Source organism: Scyliorhinus torazame, chromosome 18, assembly GCF_047496885.1.
Source record: "Scyliorhinus torazame isolate Kashiwa2021f chromosome 18, sScyTor2.1, whole genome shotgun sequence".
NCBI classification, from domain to species: domain Eukaryota; kingdom Metazoa; phylum Chordata; class Chondrichthyes; order Carcharhiniformes; family Scyliorhinidae; genus Scyliorhinus; species Scyliorhinus torazame.
In genome coordinates this window covers 65,126,662-65,148,484 of record NC_092724.1, presented here as the reverse complement: position 1 = coordinate 65,148,484, position 21,823 = coordinate 65,126,662, and the positions used below count along the sequence as shown (strand labels likewise).

Here is a 21,823-nt window from a genome sequence, read left to right as displayed (position 1 = left end):
TGGAGGGGACTGGTGCCGGGGGAACACTGGGTATCGCTGTATGGAAACTTTTCCGGGTATAAGCTCAACATGGGGAAGAGTGAGCTATTCGTGATACACCCAGTGGATCAGGGAAGGGGGATAGACGAGCTTCCACTGAAGAGGGCGGAAAGGAGTTTTCGGTACCTAGGTATCCAGGTGGCCAGGAGCTGGGGGGCCCTACACAAGTGGAAGGAAGCAAGGCCTCCAAGCGTGGAAGCCTGGATCAGCGACATGGCAGGGTTCAGTAAATTGGAGAGGGTAAAATTTGCCTTAAGAGGATCTGTGCAAGGGTTCTTCAGGCAGAGGCAACCGTTCCTAGACTTTCTAGTGGAGCGTTAGGAGGTGGTCAGCAGCTGCAGTAACCCGGGGGGGGGGGTACTTTGTGTTTACTACTGTGTTTATTATCGTTTAATGGGGCCTTGTATATTGGGGGAATACGTGACATAGCTATAAAATGTTGATTTATGTTTTTTCTTATTTCTGTAAGGGGGGGGCTTGTTGAAAATATGTTAAAAATTTGAATAAAAATATGTTTTTAAAAATGTGTGTGTGTGTGGGGGTAGGTGACATTGCCTATGGGTGGGGAGTGTCCACATGCTCACTTCGAGATCGAGCCACCCTTACAAAATGGCCGCCGATCTCGAAGTTCAGCTCCCTTGTGCTAAAGAAATTCTGGGCAGGATTCTCCAATAACGGGGCTATGACCCCACTTCAGCGTCAAAACGCGGACGTACTTTGCTGAAGAAAGTCCAGAGTGCTTCTCCTACCTGAAGGGAGCTAGCAGGGCCCCCGAGCATTCCTCGCAGCTCTGGCTGCCGATACGGGGCCCTGCACGTCCGGTCTGGAGTCCGCACATGGCATGGCGGCGGCCTGCGCGACATGGTGGACTCACACCTCGGACTGGCCCCGAAAATATAGCCCCCCCCCACCCCCCTGAGATCGCGCGCGCCCGCAGATTGGTGGCCCCCGATCGCTAGCCTGGCCGCTCGTGAGGTCCACCCCCGCCGGTGAAGGATCCCCCCCGCCCCCCACCTGGGCGGTCACGGACTGACTCTGCAGCCGCCACTGGTGGTTCCCGACAAGCAAAACATGGTTATAACCATTCCGTCGGGAACTCAGAACGTTTTCGTTAGTGAATCGTCACGGGGTCCTCTGTCAATGGCCCCCTACCAGCGCCGCCTAGACTACGCACGCGCGATTTGGACCGGATTTCGTGGTTGACGCCCATTCTCCGCGACTTTGGCTGGAGGCTCGGAGAATCCCGCCCTCTGTGTGGCCTAAACCAGTGAGAAACTCTTGAGGGCCCAAAAAAGTGACAAAAGTGTCACTGAATAACGGCGGGAAACTCCGAGAAACCCGCCACAAATGAACTTGGAAATTGTTGGGGAGAATTGGGCCCCGTATCTCCCATTGTACATGTTGAAGAAGAAGTCAGTGGATAGAATCATAGAATTTACAGTGCAGAAGGAGGCCATTCGGCCCATTGAGTCTGCACCGGCCCTTGGAAAGAGCACCCTACTCAAGCCAAGGCCTCCACCCTATCCCTGTAACCCAGTAACCCCACAGTCTTTTTTTGAACACTAAGGGCAATTTATCATGGCCAATCCACCTAACCTGCACATCTTTGGACTGTGGGAAGAAACCGTAGCACCCAGAGGAAACCCACGCAGAGACGGGGAGAATGTGCAGAGTCCGCACAGACAGTGATCCAAGCCGGGAATCGAACCCGGGACCCTGGAGCTGTGAAGCAACTGTGCGAACCACTATGCTGCCATCTCACTTAGGGTTACCAAATCCAGTCGCCCAAATACCTGGGGGTTCTATCACATGATCTCCCGTCTTTATCTGTCCCACCTGGTTAAATGGCCTCCCTCTTTGATATAAACAACAGTATTCAATGAAAATGGGGAGAAAGAAACACAATATGCTGGATTCTCCGCAGTCCCACGTCGTAATCGCGTTTGGCGCGGGGACAGAGAATCAAAGTTCCTGATGGAATCAGGCCGGCGCTGCTCCGGCGATTCTCTGGGCCTTCCCTGCGATACTCCCTCCGCTCCCGACCGGCAGAGTTCCCAATGGCGTGGAACTAATGTGGCATGGCCGGTCGGGACTCTCGCGTGGCGGCTGCGGACTCAGTCTGCGGTGGCACTGATGGGGGGGCGGGAGGATCGAGCAGCGGGGGGGGGGGGGGGGGGTGGCCTTTTGGGCGGCTGGGGTTGAGATCAGGTCGGACGGTTCCTTGGGCGTGCTGCCGATTGAGGGGGGCCTAGTTTGTTGTCCGAGTCCGCCATGGCGCTCGTGCGGCCCGCTGGAGGCCGCCGCCGTGTGAATGCGCGGACCTGGTAGCGGATGTGCGGCGACCTGTGGGCGCGATTCTCCACTCCCACGGCAGTTGGGAGAATCGCCTGGGCCGCCAAAATTTCCGGGGACGGTCCGACGCCCTCCCGCGATTTTCCCAAGCGGCGGGAACGGCCCGGTCGAGTTTCGCGGGCCGGAGGCCGGAGAATCGCCGGAGACACCGAAAATGGCGATTCTTCGGCACCCCCGCTATTCTGAGGCCCGGATGGGCCGAGCGGCCAGGCCAAAACGACGGGTTCCCCCCGGCGCCGTCCACACCTGGTCGCTGCAGTCGTGGGCGGTGCGTGAACGCTGGGGGTGCGGCCTGTGGGGGGTCGAGGGGGGATCCTGCACCGGGTTTCAGCTGGAATGTGGGGTGGCCCGCGATCGGTGCCCACCGATCGTCGGGCCGTCCTCTCTGAAGGAGGACCTCCTTCCTTCCGCGGCCCCGCAAGATCCGTCCCCCATCTTCTTGCGGGGCGGACTTAGAGAGGACGGCAACCGCGCATGCGCGGATGACGTCCGTTATGCGGCGCCGGCTGCGTCATCTATGCGGAGCTGCCTTTACACGGGTGACAAGGCCTGGCGCGTGTAGATGACGCAGCCCCGATACTGGCCCATTGTCAGGGCCTGAATCGGTCGGGACCGGGGCCGTTCCGCGCCATCGTGAACCTTGAAGGCGTTCACGACGGCGCGGCCACTTCGGCGTGGGAGTGGAGAATCCCGCCCTGTATCTGCAGCAAAAGCTGCGTGAAGCTCCCCGGTCCCTGTTAGCCCCCAGAAGGTAAGTGAATCGACTTTTATTTTTTGCAGGAAACTGGGGAGTGCAACGCCAGCGTTTTTACACAGACCCATATTGGAAGAATCCAGCCCAATTTATTTATAATTCGGAATTTTTTTCTCCTGGGTTTTGCTTGCAAGGTGTTCAGAAGATTAATCTTTCACTTATGGAGGCTCCAGGTCAACTCTGGAGTGTTGGCAAACCTGGTTCATCTCTCTGTGGATAATAGCAAACAAGTCAACAGGGTGCACTGATAGAGGGCGGGATTCTCCGACCACCCGCTGGGCCGGAGAATCGGCGGGGGGGGGGGGGTGGCGTGAATCCCGCCCCGCCGCCCCCTGCCCAATTCTCAGGCACCGGTTTTTCGGTGGGGGCGGGAATCACGTCGCGCCGGTCGGGGGCCGTTGGCAGCGGCCCCCCCTGCGATGGGCCGAGTGGCCGCCCTTTTTCGGCTAGACCCGCCGGCGTATATTACACCAGGTCCGTACCGGCGGGACCTGGCTCTGCGAGCACCCTGCAGAGTCCTCGGCGGGGGGGGGGGGGGAGGAGAGGGGGGGGGGGGAGAACCCCCCTGCACATGCGATGGGATGACATGCGCATGTGCCAACTCGCGCCGGCCTGCCAAGCCCTTCGGTGCCGGTTGGTGCGGTGCCAAGCCCTTCGGTGCCGGCCTAGCCCCTGAAGGTGCAGAGGATTCCACACTTCCGGGCGGCCTGACGCCGGAGTGGTTCACGGCACGCCTCGGCGCGGGTACGGCCCGCTCCTCTGGATAGGGGAGAATCCCGCCCTCTATGTGGAGCGGGATTCTCACAGATCTGGGCTGGGCTGGAGTATCCTCGCGACCGGGCCACGCCGCCCCAACGCCAGCACGCGACATGGTTGGTGTGGCACCGGTCGCGGGCCACTCTACGTGGCCGGCCTACTGATTCTCCTCAGATGGGCCGAGCGGCCGTAAGAAAAGAGCCGAGTCCCGCCGGCGGCGTTCTAACCTGCTCTGGGCCGGCGGGACCTCGGCGTGGAAGGGTCGGGTGGTGGCCTCTGGAGGGAGAGGGGGTGTCCGACCTTGGGGGCGGGCTCCGATGTGGCCTGGCCCGCGATCAGGGCCCACCGATCGGCGGGCCGACCTCTGTTGCTGGAGGCCTCCTTTCCTACGTGCCGGCCCCCGTAGTCCTGCGCCACGTTGCGTCGGGGCCAGCGCGTTGAAGGAGGCCACTGCGCATGCGCACGTTGGCACCGGCGTCACTGCGCATGTCCTCGTTGGCGCTGGCGCAACTGCGCATGCGCAGATCCCGCGGCACACAGTTCACGCCGGAATCGGCAGCTGGAGCGGCGCGAACCGTTCCAGCACTATGCTGGCCCCCTGTAGGGGCCAGAATTAGTTCTGGGAGCGGCCTGTTCACGCCGTCGTAAAAGGCGACGGCGTTTACGACGGCGTGGACACTCTGCCGCGGGATTGGAGAATCCTGCCCTGATTCCTTTTATTCTGAAATTTAGGTCCCTGCTGGGTAGTCAGATTTCCATCTTTGGCTTTTCATGTAAGCGGATAAGTTCCTAAAGCTTGTGGGAACTCCACCAGCCAGGTGATTTCATGAACCTTGGGGGAAGTCTGTCAACATTGTCTGCTGATCTGAGTGTATTAACCATTCTTGGAGCTTAGCCACGCATTCACAATGAAGCCATCGGGTAACTGTATCGACAGAAGCAGTTAGTGCAGATGGCCAGACATCTTTTTTCATATGGCTTATTCCATTTGTTGTCCTAAATACTTGCTGCACCCACAGACTAACTTTTTTGTGATTCATGTACGAGGAATCCCAGAACTCTCTGTGCTGCAACAGTCTCTCCGTTTAAACAATATTCTGCTTTTCTATTCTTCCTACCAAAGTGGACAACCTAATATTTTTCCATATTATATTCCATCTGCCAAATTTTTGCCCATTCGCATAACATATCTATATCGCTTTGCTGACTCTTTGGACGGAATTTTCCAAAAAAGGGCAAAGTGGCAGGTTCTGACTGAAAATCGGAATGTTTCTCTCCAGAAACACAGCCAAGTTTTTTATCCAGATCTTCTGACACTCTGTCAGAAAGAAATCGGGGGCCGTGGTTTGTGCCGTCATTCTGGCGGGACAGGGCCAGATAGAACCGTCAAGCCCAGCTACACAGAGATTAGGGTGCTATCTTTAAAAGGCACCCCAATCAGTGAGAAAATTGAACATCCTCCTACTCCCCTACGTCCCAGGAGAACCCCCCACACAGGCTTTACGGCTGACCCCCAACACGGAAATATGGGAAGGGCATTCTCCCCCCTTTCTCCACCCCCACCACATATATTCACCAGCGTGCAACCCCACCCCCCCCCCACCCCAGGACACAGAAGGGAAAGGCTCTCTCCCCCAAATGTAGAAGGGTAACCCCCCTGGCATTTCCCCCGGCAGTGCCCATCTCAGTGCAGTGCCAGGGGGCAGTGTCAGGGTGCAAGGGGGCAATGTCCAGCCTCAGCCCTCAACCCTAGGAACTCCAAGCACTCTGCACCACCAGCGTGGTCATCGGGACTGATTTTCATGAATGAAAACCAGTTCTGATTCGTGCCGGTATGATGCCATGCCACCAGGAGGGGCTGGGAGGTACGGCATAAAGCCGTCGGATGATATTAAATTCCAGGCAAATTAATGGAAATCAGGTTCACGCCCTTTCTGGGTGTGAACCTGATCATCTCACCAGCAGGGGGAGGGTGGGGGAGATCTTAAACAGGGGTCTCCATCCGAGATCTCCCTGGTGAAAATCCCATTATGATTCTCTCCTGAGATTTAGCTGCCATGAGGCGATTGGTGTCTGCAGTGAACGGACCTGAAAAATGGCCCTTTGTTTCCTCCCCTTGACTTGCTTTCCTATCTTTGTCCTGTCAGCAAATTTCAGTGTGAGACCTTCCCTGTACCATCCAGCTCCATATTGCCAGCAAATTTGGCAATACACTCAGACCCTTCACTCAAGTCACTGATAAAGATTGTAAACAAAGGCCACAGTACTGATCCCATGGCACTGCAGCAGGTTGCCAACCTGAAAATGACTCATTCATCCTAATTCTTGTTTACTGTTAATTTGCTAAATCTCTACCTGTGTTAACGTATCCTCCAACACCATGAACTCTTACTTTGTGTAGTAACTTATTATGTGATGCCTTTTCAAATGCCTTTTGGGAATCCAAAAACATGACAGCTTACTGAATCCCCTTTATCCATCCTGCATGATACATCCGCAAAGAACCCCAATAAATTAGAGAAACACGATTTTCTTTTCATAAAACCAGGTTGACTTTATGTTTTATGATTTTCTAAATGCCCTGCCACCATGTTTTAATAATGAATTGCAGTACCTTCCCTGCGACAGATGTTAGGCTACCTGGCCTGAAGCTTCCTGCTTTCTCCCTGCTTCCCTGAATAGAGATGTTGCATTTGTGGTTTTCCAATCCACTGGAACCTTTCCAGAATATAAGGAATTTTGGACAATTATAATCAATACACCTACTAACTCTGCAGCTACTTATTTTAAGCGCCGAGGATGCAAGCCACCTGATCCAGGGGACTTGTCAGCATTTAATCCCATTAGCTTTTCTCTAGTGATTGATGTTATTTTAAGTTCCTCTCTCCCTTTTGCTCCTTGATTTTTTTACCAATCTTGAGATTTTTTTGTGTCTTCCAGTGTGGAGATTGCTATAAAATACTTACCAAAAGTCTCTGCCGTATCCTTGTTTTCCATTAGTAATTCTCCAGTCTCATCCTCTAAGGGACCAACATTCACTTTAGCTACTCTCCTCCTTTTTATATACTCATAGAAGCTCTTACTGTCTGTTTTTCTATTGTGTTTACTCTCACATTCTAATTTCTTCCTCTTTTCTTTTATACATCTAAAATGGTTTCTAAAATTTTAGCAATGTTCTGGCCTACCACTAATCTTTGCAGGTTTGGCTGCCTTTTTTTTCAATTTGATACCATCCTTAACTCCCTTAGCCAGCCACCCGTCCTTGAGAGTCTTTCCTTCTCCATGAATTACCTCCACCCAGTTAAAGTTCCACAAAAACCTGTAGCGTCATGCTCACATATTCCAGCTAAGCAAGCACACTAAATAGATTGTGATAAAATGTATCCGCAACTATTTTTAAGGTTCTACCCAAGTTCTCCTGAGACCAGACTTTGTTATCAAATTAATCAGCATTCATCTGTGAGAGGCTATGTACCTTCAGGTGTTGGAGCTGCCGTCGCTCATCCTCCAGTTGCCGTTTTTTGTTTTCTATCTCCGTCTGCCGCTTCCTCTTCTCCTGAGAATGAGAGAGCACAAACAAATCAGTTCAAAACACTTCCCAAATAACCTTCCTTTCACTGGCTCAATCCCTGGACTCTCTCGATTTACAGTAACAAAACATTCCAAATGGGGCTGTCAAAAAATAGGGCAGCACGGTAGCACAGTGGTTAGCACAGTTACTTCACAGCTCCAGGGTCCCAGATTTGATTCCGGCTTGGGTCACTGTCTGTGCGGAGTCTGCATGTTCTCCCTGTGTGTGCGTGGGTTTCCTCCGGGTGCTCCGGTTTCCTCCCACAAGTCCAAAGTGTAGCCACCTAAAACGGCTGATTCCCTATTAATTTGGCCAAAACCCGATATAAAATGGCTAACCAAAAAGGCTGATGGGAAAAGCAGCCAACAGGACACAAACGGACAGCTGCAGACAGAATAGCGTATTCGGCTCTGGGGAAGTCGACCCAGATCGATACCTACGACTATTAGCAGTACATCAACACAGACATCTGCAGTTTAATCGGCTATCCCCGGGAACAATTGCAACATTTTAGCAATTGAATGCCGGGCCAGACCTCTCGGCGCCTGCAGTGGCCGAAACAAAGACAGGTGAACGACCACCCCCCGATCGAGGAATCGCCCTATTATTGGAGCATATCGAACCCAGTGATTGGGAACAAGTCAAATCACTTGGGACTCAGGGTCAAGGGCCGCCCCGAGAGGCGGGAAGCCCCTGGGCCCTATAAATTGAGGGGCCTACTTCAGATCTCTCTCTCTCTCCCTTCTTCTCCTGCTCGCAACCTTTGCAAGAACATCGACCAGAAACTGTAAGTTTGACTCCAGCGATCGCTACCCGATGAGAGACTCCTAGCCATCGACCCGTATCAGCCTTTTGAATCCCGTAGGCCAGATCCAATTCGATAAACCATTTGTTTCCCTGACCTGGTGGGCCATCCCCAATAGTTAAGTATTGGCCAGTAGTGCTAGGTTTTGATATAGATAATAGGATTATTGTGTAAGTATCTATTGCTGTACATAATAAATGACCGTTGATTTCAATCTTACTAAGCGGTGTGCTGACTTATTAATCATAATTCGAGCTTGAACCACGTGGCGGTATCAGAAAGATACCTGGCGACTCATGAGCAAAGGTGACATTATCAGAGCTAAGGAAACTAAGGCTAAAAAGAGCAACAAAAGATGTGCAGGTTAGGTGGATTGGCTATGATAAATTGCCCTTATTGTCCAAAAATGTTAGGTGGGGCTTCTGGGTTACGGATATAGGTTGGAGGTTTTGGCTTAAGTAGGGTGCTCTTTACAAGGACCGGTGCAGACTCAATGGGCCGAATGGCCTCCTTCTGCACTGTAAATTCTATGAAAATGTATATCTGGGTGTTCTATCTGCTGGATTCAAAATGTATTTGTGCAGTGTTGAAATTAGCAGGTTATATTAATTATGCCTTTTCACAGGGGTGGCTCACTGCAGCTCTTCAATTTTATGGTTTTGTTTCAGTCAAATATCATTGCAACTAAGGATAATAATTGTTTTTAAAAAAAGATATGTAAATTTGGACTATCACTGACAGTTTTAATTGTTCTAACTAAAGCTGCGGTTGCCACCCTCCCTTGTCTCTCAACTTGCCCCCCATTTGCCCCTCTCATCAATGTTTTGGGGCAGAAATCCAGTGGTCTGAGTATTGGTTGAGAGGACTTTGGGGACGAGGTGTGATTTTAATTGGGGAAGGGTTTTTGGGTGGGTGTGAGTGTGATAGTACCATTGGAGCAGGAGTTGGCCATTTAACCTGCTCCATCCGGTTTCCTCCCACAGTCCAAAGATGTGCAGGTTAGGTGGATTAGCTATGCTAAATTGCCCTTAGTGTCCAAAAAAAAGTTAGGTGGGATTATGGGAATATGGTGGAGGTGAGGGGATAGGGTGGAGGTATGGGCTTAAGTAAGATGCTCTTTCCAAGAGCTGGTGCAGACTCAATGGGCCGAATGGCCTCCTTCTGCACTGTAAATTCTATGATTCTATGAATACGATCACGGTTGGTCATCCACTTCAATACTTTTTCCTCTACACTATCCCAAATCCCTTTAGATCATTGGAATTTAGAAACCTGTCAATCTCTACTTTAAACATACTCAATGACTGAGCTTCCACAATCCTCTAGGATGACCATCAGCTACCCCAACCCCACTCTGGTATTATCAGGTTGAGGCCCAGGTTTCTTTATTTCCTAGACTTCAGCTACGTTAATCGGCTGATAGAGGCAGCTGGCTAGCTTTGGGAAGGTCAAACTCCTAGAGTCTGCCCCCAAGCTCCAAGGTCAATCACGGGAAAGGTGATTGGAAAGGGGCACGGTAGGAAGTTATGGTGCTTTGGCTTGTGGGGGCCATTTTGCAAAGAAACCCAATGCAGCCGAGATCCAATTTTTTCTTTCCCCTGGCCCCACTAGACAAATGTTTTGACTTACCTTCGAGGGGCTGGGGAGATGGAGGGTAGAGGGGCTGGGGAGATGGAGGGTGGAAATGGCGGGGGCTGACTTCTAAGGCCATTAAAGTCAAGCTCCCAACAACAATAAAGTCAAGTCAAGTCACCATAGTCCCAGATGACCATAGCCTGCTTTCCCCTTTGTGGGGAGAGACAAACTGGTGGTGATTTAACCTGAGGGTCACCACACCTCAGGTGAGAGGCGAGGTTGAGAAGGTGTGGCCTTCATGAATAACCTGAGCTGGCACAAGAATTGAACCCACGCTGCTGACTTTGCTCTGCGTCATGAAAAATCTGTGCAGCCATCGGAGTTAAACTGCACAAAACATAAAAATATAGTAGTAGATGGGCAAAATGTTAATCAAGCGAATGGAATGTTGCCCTTTGAAAGGGACTGGAATCCAAATGGCGACAGTATTCGCCGTCTTGCCAGCCGGCCAATGGGGTTTTCCATTGTGGGCAGCCCCACGCGGTCGGGAAATCCCCGGGCGTGGGTGCGCTGCGGGCACAAGGGAGAATCCCGACATCAGAGAATCCAGTCCCTGGTCCCGACATACACGAGTATCTGATTCTCCATACTGTAGAAAGCAGGGGCGAAATTCTCCGGAAACGGCGCGATGTCCGCCGACTGGCGCCCAAAACGGCGCAAATCAATTGGACATCGCGCCGCCCCAAAGGTGCGGAAAGCTCCGCATCTTTGGGGGCCGAGCCGCAACCTTAAGGGGCTAGGTCGGCGGCGGACAAATTTCCGCCCCGCCAGCTGGCGGAAAAGGCCTTTGCTGCCCCGCCAGCTGGCGCGGAAATGACATCTCCGGGCGCGCATGCGCGGGAGCGTCAGCGGCCGCTGACGGCATTCCCGTGCATGCGCATTGGAGGGAGTTTCTTCCGCCTCCGCCATGGTGGAGACCGTGGCGAAGGCGGAAGGGAAAGAGTGCCCCCACGGCACAGGCCCGCCCGTGGATCGGTGGGCCCCGATTGCGGGCCAGGCCACCGTGGGGGAACCCCCCGGGGCCAGATCGCCCCGCGCCCCCCCCCAGGACCCCGGAGCCCGCCCGCGCCGCCTTGACCTGCCGGTAAGGTAGGTGGTTTAATCTACGCCGGCGGGACAGGCATTTTAACGGTGGGACTTCGGCCCATACGGGCCGGAGAATAGCGGGGGGGAGGGGCCCACCAACCGGCGCGGCGCGATTCCCGCCCCCGCCGAATATCCGGTGCCGGAGAATTCGGCAACTGGCGGGGGCGGGATTCACACCAGCCCCCGGCGATTCTCCGACCCGGCGGGGGGGTCGGAGAATCTCGCCCCAGAAGAGGAGAAAGGGCTATAATGTATCTGGGCTCTTACACAATGCTGGTCAATTTAATGGTCTCCTACCTTTTAAGTTCAGGGCACTGTGATTGATCATTCTATTAAATATACTTAAGTCATCGAACACCAATACATTATGACCAATGTAAAACAGTTTTTAAACTAACCGGTCAAAATGTTCCTGTGTCCACAGCACATTTCCCTTGTGTTTATGAACTGACTTACCTGACAAGGATTCCACAGCTTTCAGGAGCCCACCCACCTCCATGGAAATATCAATGTCCACGAAACTCTAATTTCACGAGCGGGCCTAAGGCCTCCACTTTTGGAAAGCTCCCAGTTTATCCTGGAAGGGCAGGGTATCTTAACAATTTGAGCAACAGGTGAAGGTAGTTGTTTCATGGTGCTACTCTGCAGTCGCAACACGAGTGGTATTCACCACAACAGGATGCTGCTAGGAAGTTAAAAAGATGTTCTGCCTCATGCACAAGTGAGTAATGTGGTATATGAATTTCAGTGACAGTGTGATGCTTGCTTTGTAGGCTGTACCTTCCAAAGACTGTCAAATTGTATTAAACAGCATGTCGCAGCCTCTGTTCACAATGAGCAGCATACAGAAAAACTTTAAACAGAATGTACAACATTAGATGCGATTCTGCGATTGGAAAACATTTACAAAATAATCCTCAGTGTGCTGAACATTATACTGACAACCAATTTAAGATTGTCAGTCAGGCTCACAGTGTGGCACATTCATGTGTACTGCACACAGCATCAATTAATTCACAGAGTCAAGCTGCCTGGTTTAAGCTTCAAATGATGCTTCGCAGTTACCTGTTAGTTCCCAACAACTGGTGCATTTTTCATGGCAATGCATCTACCAATCAGATTGAATGTCAACTAATCAGCACTCTTTTCTCCTGCAGTAAACCTGGAGGTGGATCCTTGGTGAAAACAGCTGAGGGAAAGCATTGTTTGAAAGAAGAATTTAAAGGGTATCGTTTTGAGAGTGGAATTTGGAAATGCTCTCGTGACGATCATCTGGGGGGGGGGGATTTGAGGAGAAACCCACATAAGATTGATTGTGCGGCATCTGCTACTGGGTTTCAGAATGGGGTTGTTGCCATTCCACAGCTAGCATGTTGGGTTACAGGGAGTGTCCGTTTATGAGAACGTTATAGCACAAGATATATAGTGTAACCTGTGTTATCCTTGAACTCTGGGTACATAGAGAACATAGAACATACAGTGCAGAAGGAGGCCATTCGGCCCATCGAGTCTGCACCGACCCATTTAAGCCCTCACTTCCACCCTGTCCCCGTAACTCAATTACCCTTCCTAACCTTTTTGGTCACTAAGGGCAATTTAGCATGGCAAATCCACCTAACCTGCACGTCTTTGGACTGTGGGAGGAAACCGGAGCACCCGGAGAAAACCCACGCAGACACGGGGAGAACGTGCAGACTCCGCACGGACAATGACCCAGCGGGGAATCGAACCTGGGACCCTGGCGCTATGACGCCACAGTGCTATCCACTTGTGCTACCGTGCTACCCATTTGTGAAGATAATGGGGGAGTGAAGGAATATTGTATGAGAGTCAAACTTTTCATGTTTAATAAATGTTCTTTTCTTGTTATTCAAAGCCTATTGGAAGTCCCATGACTCTGTTCCTGCATGTTTTCTAAAATAAGTAAAAGTTACGCAGCGGGGTTTTCCGTCGGCCGACGCTTTAGTCGGGAAAGGTGTTGGGCAGAGAATCGGTTTTTGCCAAAATCATGGCGGACACTGGGTTCACGCCAAATCGCAATTCTCCAGTGCCTCGACAGCGATGTCAATGCGTTCCACTCTGCCTGTGCAGTAAACGCTGTATATATCATTAGTGAGCCTGACCCGGTATTCTCCGGGGACCTCCGCGATTCTCCGCCTCCACTGGGAGGAATTCCTGGTGGTGAGGTTCACTTGCGCTTTCAAAAATCGGGGAACAGACACTGTGGTTGCTGAGGGAGAGAGAGGAGGAAGACATGCGGAGGCCCGACCGTGGGCTGCCAGTCTTGACACTGCTGGGCTGGCTGGAGTGGGGCTGGGCCCTCACAGGGCTGGGGGAGGGGTGGGGGGGGGATCGTGGGTGACGGACTGACCAGGTGACCCCCCACGGGACTGGGGCGGTGTCGAGGCAGCTACCTGCAAGGCAGCCATCTTGCTGCACACCCCATTGACCACCCACCTTGGCCCCTGGTTCTGCAGAGTGCCACCGGCCATATGGGTGCCCCCACTCCCGCATCCCAGCCCTCACCCTCCACCCCACCACCTCTGCACCCCAGCCCCCACCCTCCGCTATACCTGCCACTCAACTGGCTGCCACCTGCTGGTGGGGCATCATGTGGCCTACCCAAGGGCAATGCCCACAGTAAACCCTATGGGGGGGTGGCAGATGATGGCAGTGGAGCATATCGCTGGCAAGAGCCTCAGCAGCCGATGGTACCCTGGGAGCAGGGATGGGCACCAGGGCCAGAGGCACCGACGGGGCCAGGAGTGCGGGGATGGGGGGTTGGACATGAGGGAGCAGGGCCCGCAGTGCCAACTGGGGGCACAGTGTAGCCTGTTGGACCTGGTTGGGCACTGGGGTATGCACCATGCTAACATGTCGCGCTTTTACCCCCTGCAGGCAATGGATATTGGAATTCAGTCAGTAATGCTGGCCTTCCTCCTCGTCGCCGCAACCCTGGGGGATGCAATGTGGCTGGACGAGCTCAAGGAGGAAGACGCTGCAGCAGTGGAGCCTGCCCCAGAGGAACAGAAGGCAGCTGGTGCAGATGGAGAGCCGGCTGCCCAACAGGCCGAGAAGGAGGAGGAGGCACAAAGGAGGAGCCGCGTGAGGCCTCATGTGTACCGGCACCGCCTGTCATTCGAGGACCTGCTGGACCGGGCATGCCATCGAAGACTCCGGCTGAGCAGGGGGACAGTGCGACATATCTGCCACATCATGGCATACCTGGCACCGCAGGTGAATGGGGGAGGACTCCCGCTCCCGGTGGCCATTAAGGTGACGGTTGCCCTGAACCTCTATGCCACGGGGTCCTTCCAGGTGCCGAGTGGGGACCTGTCCGGAATCTCACAGAGCTAGGTCCACAGGTGCGCCAATGCCGTAATGGAGGCCCTATATGCCCAGTCGGCACAATACATCCATTTCAATGTGGACCGAACCCACAAGGATGCCCGGGCAATGGGGATCGCCACCATTGCCGAGATGCCCTGGGTCAGGGGTGATCGACGGGATTCATGTCGCACTACGAGCACCTGCAGATAACAGGCCAATCTTCGCAAACTGAATGGGGTCCCACTCGATGAACGTGCAGCTAATGTGTGACCATGAGCTTACATCAATCACGTCGGTGCCCAACACCCAGGCAGTGTGCACGATGCCTTCTTCCTGGCACACTCGATGGTTCTTGGCTTCTTTGAAGCGAACCTCCAGTTGGGGGGTTGGCTCCTGGGCAACAGGGGTTATCCACTGCAACTGTAGCTGATGACACCCAACCGGAGGCCACAGACTGATGCAGAGACCTGCTGCAACAATGCCCATGCGGCGACCAGGAGCATGATCAAGCGGTGCTTTGGCATCCTGGAGATAGGGTTCATCCTGCTTCCCCTGACCCTCTGCAATGCTCGCCGTGATACATACCTGCCGCACTACAAGGTGCAGGAACAGCGGATATGGTCAATGGGATGGAGGATGATGACAACCTGCTCTGCGATGAGCTCTGCTGCTCCGAATTGTTTGACAATGTCTGACTCCTGCCCACGGGTAGCACTTTCCACCGTCCACCTGGGTGATCCCTGCATGCGAGCTAGCCATTCCATCACACGGTCCCATCGATTCCCTTGGGGCGGCAGAGGTGGGGACGGAAGGGGGGTGGGGGATACACCGCCGCACATTCCCCCCACCCACGCCCCCTCTGCGGCCAGCCCAGACCAGCATACCCCTCACACCCTTCTGACAGAGCACGAGGCAGGTTGTAACATTGTGCATAGGTGTTCAATATGAAAAGATATGTACAGATTTGTGCTCTGGCCCCTATCACTGCACTGTGCCCTGCACCCATGTCAAACTTAACTAGTATCTAATTTCTGGCCTTACGGACCCTAAAGCTACGCCTAGGTGGCTCCCCAGATGGTACATCAGGAGTGGAGGCGGCCTGCTGTGATTCCGCCCTGTGACCTGGGTCCCCTGTGATGGCCGTCTTCTGAGGCGATGGGCCTGGAAGGGCCCAGCTGCTGCTCAGGATCCCAGGTGGAACGGTGCCGCCTTGTTCTGCCCATTGCCCATGTGATGTGCCAGGGACAGGGTGGAGGGAGGGGAGGAGTCCAAGGTACTGCCGTGTCCCGGCACCTCCCCTGCGGGAGTCACCTGCATGGGCACCATCACCTCCTTCTCCCTCAGGGTGCCCGATGGCCTCCAGGCTACACATTGGGACCGGGGTGCGAGGGGAGCTAATCCTGGGAGCGCCCCCATCATCTGCCACTGGCAGTACTGGAGATCCACTCTTGTCTCGACTAGGGTCTGCATGCTCACGGCCTTGGAGCACAGGGGGTAGATCACCTCCGTCTGGGGCTGCTACACATCACACTGCAACTGTGCCACCACTTTTTGGGTCTGTGCCACATCAGCAAGTGACTGTGACATCTCCTCCTGGGACTGGGTCACCTCCCTCTGTGCCTGTCGGTCAGTGCCTGGGCAATGCCGTTGGCGCTCTCAGCCATGGCCCGCTCAGGAGCACTGCTGCAATGTCCAAGTGGCTCTGGCACATGGCTGCCTGTGAGAAGGCAGCTCTGTCCTGGGCCTTGGCCACCGCCTGCATAGACTGCCCAGATCTTGGACATGTTGACCAATGGCCGAAACCTTTGCCCCCAAGGTCTTCACCGCGGACGCCACCCGTGCGGTGTTGGCCTGGGTGGCACGCATGGTCAGCACCGCCTCCTGGTCCTGCACGCTGTTGGACTCCTCCAACTGCACCTGTGGGTGCTGGATGCTCGCCAACACCCCTCAGGTAGTCCCTGTCTCTGTGACTGCATCTCCACAATTGTTGGACTGTCCATTCCAGAAGCCCAAAGCCTTTCTGGACAGCAGCCAACCCCCCCCCCCCCCCCCGCAAAGCCCCCGACCGTCTGCCCCCTCGGGAGTTCCTACCTCTACCTACTGTACCGGCTCAGCTGTCTGGTGCGCATCAGATAGTGCCCCACGAGCCTCTTCACTAAAGTACCCAACCGAGGTGAGTGTCTCTGGGATGGAGGAGGATGTTGAAGACAGCTGTGACGGGAAATCTGTAACATCCTCGCACTTGAGCTCCGGGGTGTCCTGGGATTCGGGTCGAAGGCCCCCGTCTGTGTCGGTGACGCCCTCATCACTGGTCGGCACCTGGGGTTTTGGCTATGGCTATGGCTGGGGTCGGAGGATGGGGGCACTGGAAGGACCATCCCCATCCCCAGCAGCTCCTGCAAGACAAAAGACAAGACACATGATTGCATCGCGGGCCGTGTGGGAGTGGGGGTATGGAGGTGTGTTGGGGTGGGTGAGGGTGGTGTGTTGGGGAAGGGTTGTAAGGTAGATGATGGCGGTGGGACGGGGGGGGGGGTGGGAATGGGGTTGGTGTCGGTATGGGGGTGGTGTGGGTGTGATGTGGTGTGGGAGTGCTGATTAACGTACCATGGGGAACCGCAATTCAGCGGGGTCTCACTTCATTGCCCGATGCCGACTTCTGCCCAGGTGACTGCCCTTTCCTCGGGCCCTCCAACCATGTCCAGTGCCCTGTGCTTTGCTGCAGTGAGGGGCCACTGGTCGGGCGGTCCTCCTCCAGTCTTCTCCTGCTCCTGGCGGTTATCAGGGTGGGGGTGGGTGGGAGGGATGGGGGGACGACGACACCGTGTTAGACAGTCCGACGCATGCATCCCAGGGGGTGGGTCACTGGTGGCTTCAGTGGCCAGGCCACCCAGCCATGGTAGCCCATATGGGTGCCAGCATGTGGTGCAGGCTGCCCTCCGAGTAGGGTGGTGTGTTGGGTAGGGTTGCATATGTGGGCCAGGGCAACAGTGCTGCCTACTCACCCTGGCTGCCCTGAGGAAATCGTGCAGTTCTATCTGGCGCTGCAGGCCGGTCTGGACGGTGTTGTCCATGGCGCTGACCAGCTCTGTCACCCGCGTCCAGACCCAGTGAACGGCAGCGACTGACAGCCTTCTTCCCACCCAGGGTACAGGGCCGCCCTTCTCTCCTCCACGGCGTCCAGCAGGGTGTCCAGTGAACCTCGCGGTGAACCTCGGGGTCGCTGCCATCTTGTTGGCTGGGATGGTATGCGTGGGGACTGAAGTGTGAATATGTGGCTGCAGCTTGTCAGCCTCCTGAGTTTCAATCACGGATCCGGCGAATCAGACACTGTTTCTCACTGGAATCTCTCGTGTTCCACGTGGCACCACTGCATTGGTTCAGGTGCGGTGCCAGTTTTGCTGTTGTGGAAATCCACTAAACCTGCCCTGGCATCAACACTTAATCTCAGGAAGGGAGAAGCTGAGGAGGCACGGTGGCACACTGGTTAGCACTGCTGCCTCACGCCGCCCAGGACCCCTGTTTGATCCCGGCCCTAGGTCACTGTCACTCATCCCGGAACCATTCTCCTGAATCTTCACTGCACTCGAATACCTTCACATCCTTCCTAAAATACAGTGGACACAACTGGGCACAATACTCTGACTCAGACTTAGTGACTTATAGAAATGCAATGTGACCTCCCTGCTCTTGTACATTAAGGGTGAGATCTTCCGGCTATTCACACTGGCGGGTTTCCTGGCGGTGTGGGGTGGATTCAGTGGAAAATCCCATTGTCAGCGGCGGAAAGAGAAGATCCCCCCCCCCCCCCCCCCCCCCGCCGCCGCCGTCCAATGGCAAGCCGCCTTCAGCCACTGCCGAGAAACACACCGCAGGCAGGCCAGGAAACCCGCACTATGTAACAGCAGTAACAAGGGGCGATATTCTCCGGTATCGGTGCGATGTCCGCCGACTGGCACCCAAAACGGTGCAAATCATTCGTGCATCGCGCCGCCCCAAAGGTGCGGAATGCTCCGCATCTTGGGAGGCCGAGCCCCAACCTTAAGGGGCTAGGCCCGCACCGGACGAATTTCCGCCCCGCCAGCTGGCGGAAAAGGCCTTTGGTGCCCCGCCAGCTGGCGCGGAAATGACATCTCCGGGCGGCGCATCCGCGGGAGCGTTAACGGCCGCTGACGGCATTCCCGCGCATGCGCAGTGGAGGGAGTCTCTTCCGCCTCCGCCATGGTGGAGACCGTGGCGAAGGCGGAAGGAAAAGAGTGCCCCCACGGCACAGGCCCGCCCGCGGATCGGTGGGCCCCGAGTTATTCAAAACCATGCGGGGTCTGGGCAGAGTGGATCGGGAGAAACTGTTGGCTGTTTTTTTTTGTCAGTGATGGTTTGCCGTTCCCTTCCACTCTCAAAGACGGGGTAAGGGGACAGATCCCAGATCCAGCTCAGTCAGAACGCGAATCAAACTCACATTCTGAACATTTAGCCATTAGCCAAGTGAGCTAACAGGCCCCGTTTGCTGTAACAATAATACTCCCTTTACTCAATATTTCAGTTCGCTGCTCGTCAAACAGTTGAAAGAAGCCATTCAGCTCAATGGTCCCAAATCTTTCAAAGCTCAGATGAAGAATGCTTTATAAAGTTGAATTGGTATGTATTACATCTGGAGATTCCCAGCTTTGAAATAAATATTAGCATGTTACTGGCAGTTTTCAGACTTCAACAAAAAGCCAACACTGTTGATCTGATTTCCTTTCTCACTGCAAGGACCTTTGTCCTCCTGTGTCATTGTAAATTAGAATGTGTTTCATAATTCCACAATATCAAAGTACCTTTCCTAAGTGGACACAGTGTCCAGTCCGACTTATCAAAACAAAGCCCATGGGACACAGGGCAATGTGGCAAACTGGATAAAGGTTTGGCTAAGTAACAGGAAACAAAGGGGCGATGGCTGCCCTTGCAAATGCAATGTTTTTTCAAGTGGTGTTCCACAGGGCTCGGTGTTTAAACCCTTACTGTTTGTGTTATCTATTAACGATCAGGACGTGAACATGGGGGGCACAAAGACTGACCGAGTGGTGGACAGTGTCGAGGATAGCTATACTCCCCAAAGTGATACAGGTGGGTTGGTGGAAAGGCGATAAAGTGTGTAATTTGATAATATGGAAAGATGTGTCATTTGAAACATGGAAGTCTGGCAATATCTGGTCTGAGAGAAACATGAGAGGATACAGGGAAAGATCCCACGAAGGGTTAACAGCAGCTGCAAAGAGCAGGATTGTAAAATGCAGAGAGCCTTGGTCAAGCACGCTTAGCAAACAAAACAAACCAGGATTTTTGTATGAAGCTAAAAACAATGGTTCATACCTTCATTGAAATTAACTATCTTAGTAACCATCTGGAAAAGCATGGATGAGGGTTTCAGTTGAGTTAGTGATAAATGTAAACCTTTCAAGTTATAACCGAGTGGATTTTTAGCATTACGCTAAAAACAATGATTTACACCTTCATTGAAGTAAAATCAGCAGATAGAAAAGAATGACTAGGGAGGCAAATATATAGGTGTGAAATTCTGCTAACACCAAGTAAATTAAAGAAAACTGGAGACTATCAGTCTACGAGAAACATAATTTAAAGCAAAAATCAAAGTCAAAATTATCAGCTGGGGACACAATTGGAAAATAAAACTATAGAAATGACAGGAACCAAAATTCACACCCCTGTTGAAACCAAAGTATTTTTGACTATCACAAAGGAACTTTGAACATCACAAAGGAACAATGTAATCAGAGACCTGAGAGGTGAGGTCATGTCAAAATGAATATTTAGTTGTATTAGAATGCTTAGATCAAAGATACTTTTTATAATCCAAGTGAAACAAAAGTTACTTTACAATAAAGTCATAAAAACTTAATAACTGTTAGAAAGAGAATATAAACCCAGAGACCAGAGCAGTAACTACCAGAACCAGAGGGAGAGAGAGAGAGGCAGAGAAGGAACAAGAGAAGCAAACAGAGTCAGCTTACAGTCAGCTCAGTCATGGGAAAGATAAGACATAGCAGCCGAGCTAAAACATCTAAGGAAGGCTAGAATTTAAAGAGGAGGCAGAGCCAGCTCAGAGACAGTCAGCAGAATCAGCTCTCACAGCTCGGTACATGGGAAAGATAGGACACAGCAACCGAGCAGAACAGTGAATACATCTAAGAAAGACCAGACTTTAAAGAAGATTGATTGTCAAGCTGGGCCTGAAGGTCCCTTCAACCAACCAGGAGGATCCAGAAGCAAGAACTTTTTACTTTTCTGTAAAGACAGTAATTGCAGCTTTTAAAAGAAAAAATATAATAATAAAATAACTGAAAAGTTTTTACCTGAAATAGTGGTTATTCCAAAGTCTACTTTACTTACTTAGCAATGTGGCACCCAGGATCGATGCTACTAAGTGGTAAGTAGATGAAATCTTCGATGACGGTATGGGTTATACCGGGGGATAACTTGAAAATATAGTTTGACCTGAATAGCACCCACCGAAGCCTGCGTCGGATTCAGGGAGTGAGAATCTCTGTTCAGCATTTAGAATGTCGGCCCTTTTTGGTATAGAGGGACTTCTAAGAATAGTGGTGAGTTTTCAACAACAAGTGGCAGATGGATTTTAACACAGTGAAGTGTGAGGTCATGCATTTAGGGAGGTCAAACAGTTATAGGAAGTACACAATAAATAGGATGATGTGGCGATGCCAGCATTTGATTGGGGTGGGCACAGTAAGAAATCTTACAACACCAGGTTAAAGTCCAATAGGTTTATTTGGAATCACTAGCTTTCAGAGCGTAGCTCCTTCATCAGGTGAGTGAAGAGGTAGGATACACAAACACAGTATATAAAGACAAAGTCAATGATGCAAGATGATACTTTGAATACAAGTCTTTGCAGGTAATTAAGTCTTTACAGGTCCAGATGGTACAACTGGAAAGAGGGATAATCACAAGTTAAAGAGGTGTGAATTGTCTCAAGCCAGGACCGTTGGTAGGATTTTGCAAGCCCAGGCCAGATGGTGGGGGGTTAAATGTAGTGAGACACGAATCCAAGATCCCGGTTGAGGCCCTACTCATGTGTGCGGAATGTGGCTATCAGTTTCTGCTCGGCGATTCTGCATTGTCATGCATCCTGAAGACCGCCTTGGAGAACGCTTACCCGAAGGTCAGAGGCTGAATGCCCTTTACTGCTGAACTGTTCCCCAAATTTGTGTTTGTGTAACCTACCTCTTCACTCACCCGAAAGCAAGTGATTCCAAATAAACCTGTTGGGCTTTAACCTGGTGTTGTAAGACTTCTTTCAATAAAAAGGAATATATTAAGAGGGGTAGATGAGGTGAGAAATCTTGGCGTACAGGTACACAGGCCCCTAAAAGCAGCAGTTCAAGTAGACAAAGTTGTAAAGAAAGCATCTGGGGGTGGGATTCTCGCAGCCCGGGGCCGTGCCGGAGAATCCCCGCAACCGGGCCACGCTGCC

The 21,823-nt window shown here is 52.8% G+C and overlaps 1 protein-coding gene across 1 annotated transcript in view; it reads right to left on the bottom strand.

Annotated features, from left to right (window-relative positions):
* The window catches only part of palm1a (paralemmin 1a), a 360,072-nt gene that overhangs the window by 292,776 nt on the left and 45,473 nt on the right, over positions 1–21,823 (bottom strand). Inside the window, exon 3 of the mRNA XM_072482830.1 lies at positions 7,377–7,457. Within this exon, the coding sequence (XP_072338931.1) occupies positions 7,377–7,457 (81 nt within the window). The remainder of the gene's footprint in view (positions 1–7,376; positions 7,458–21,823) is intronic.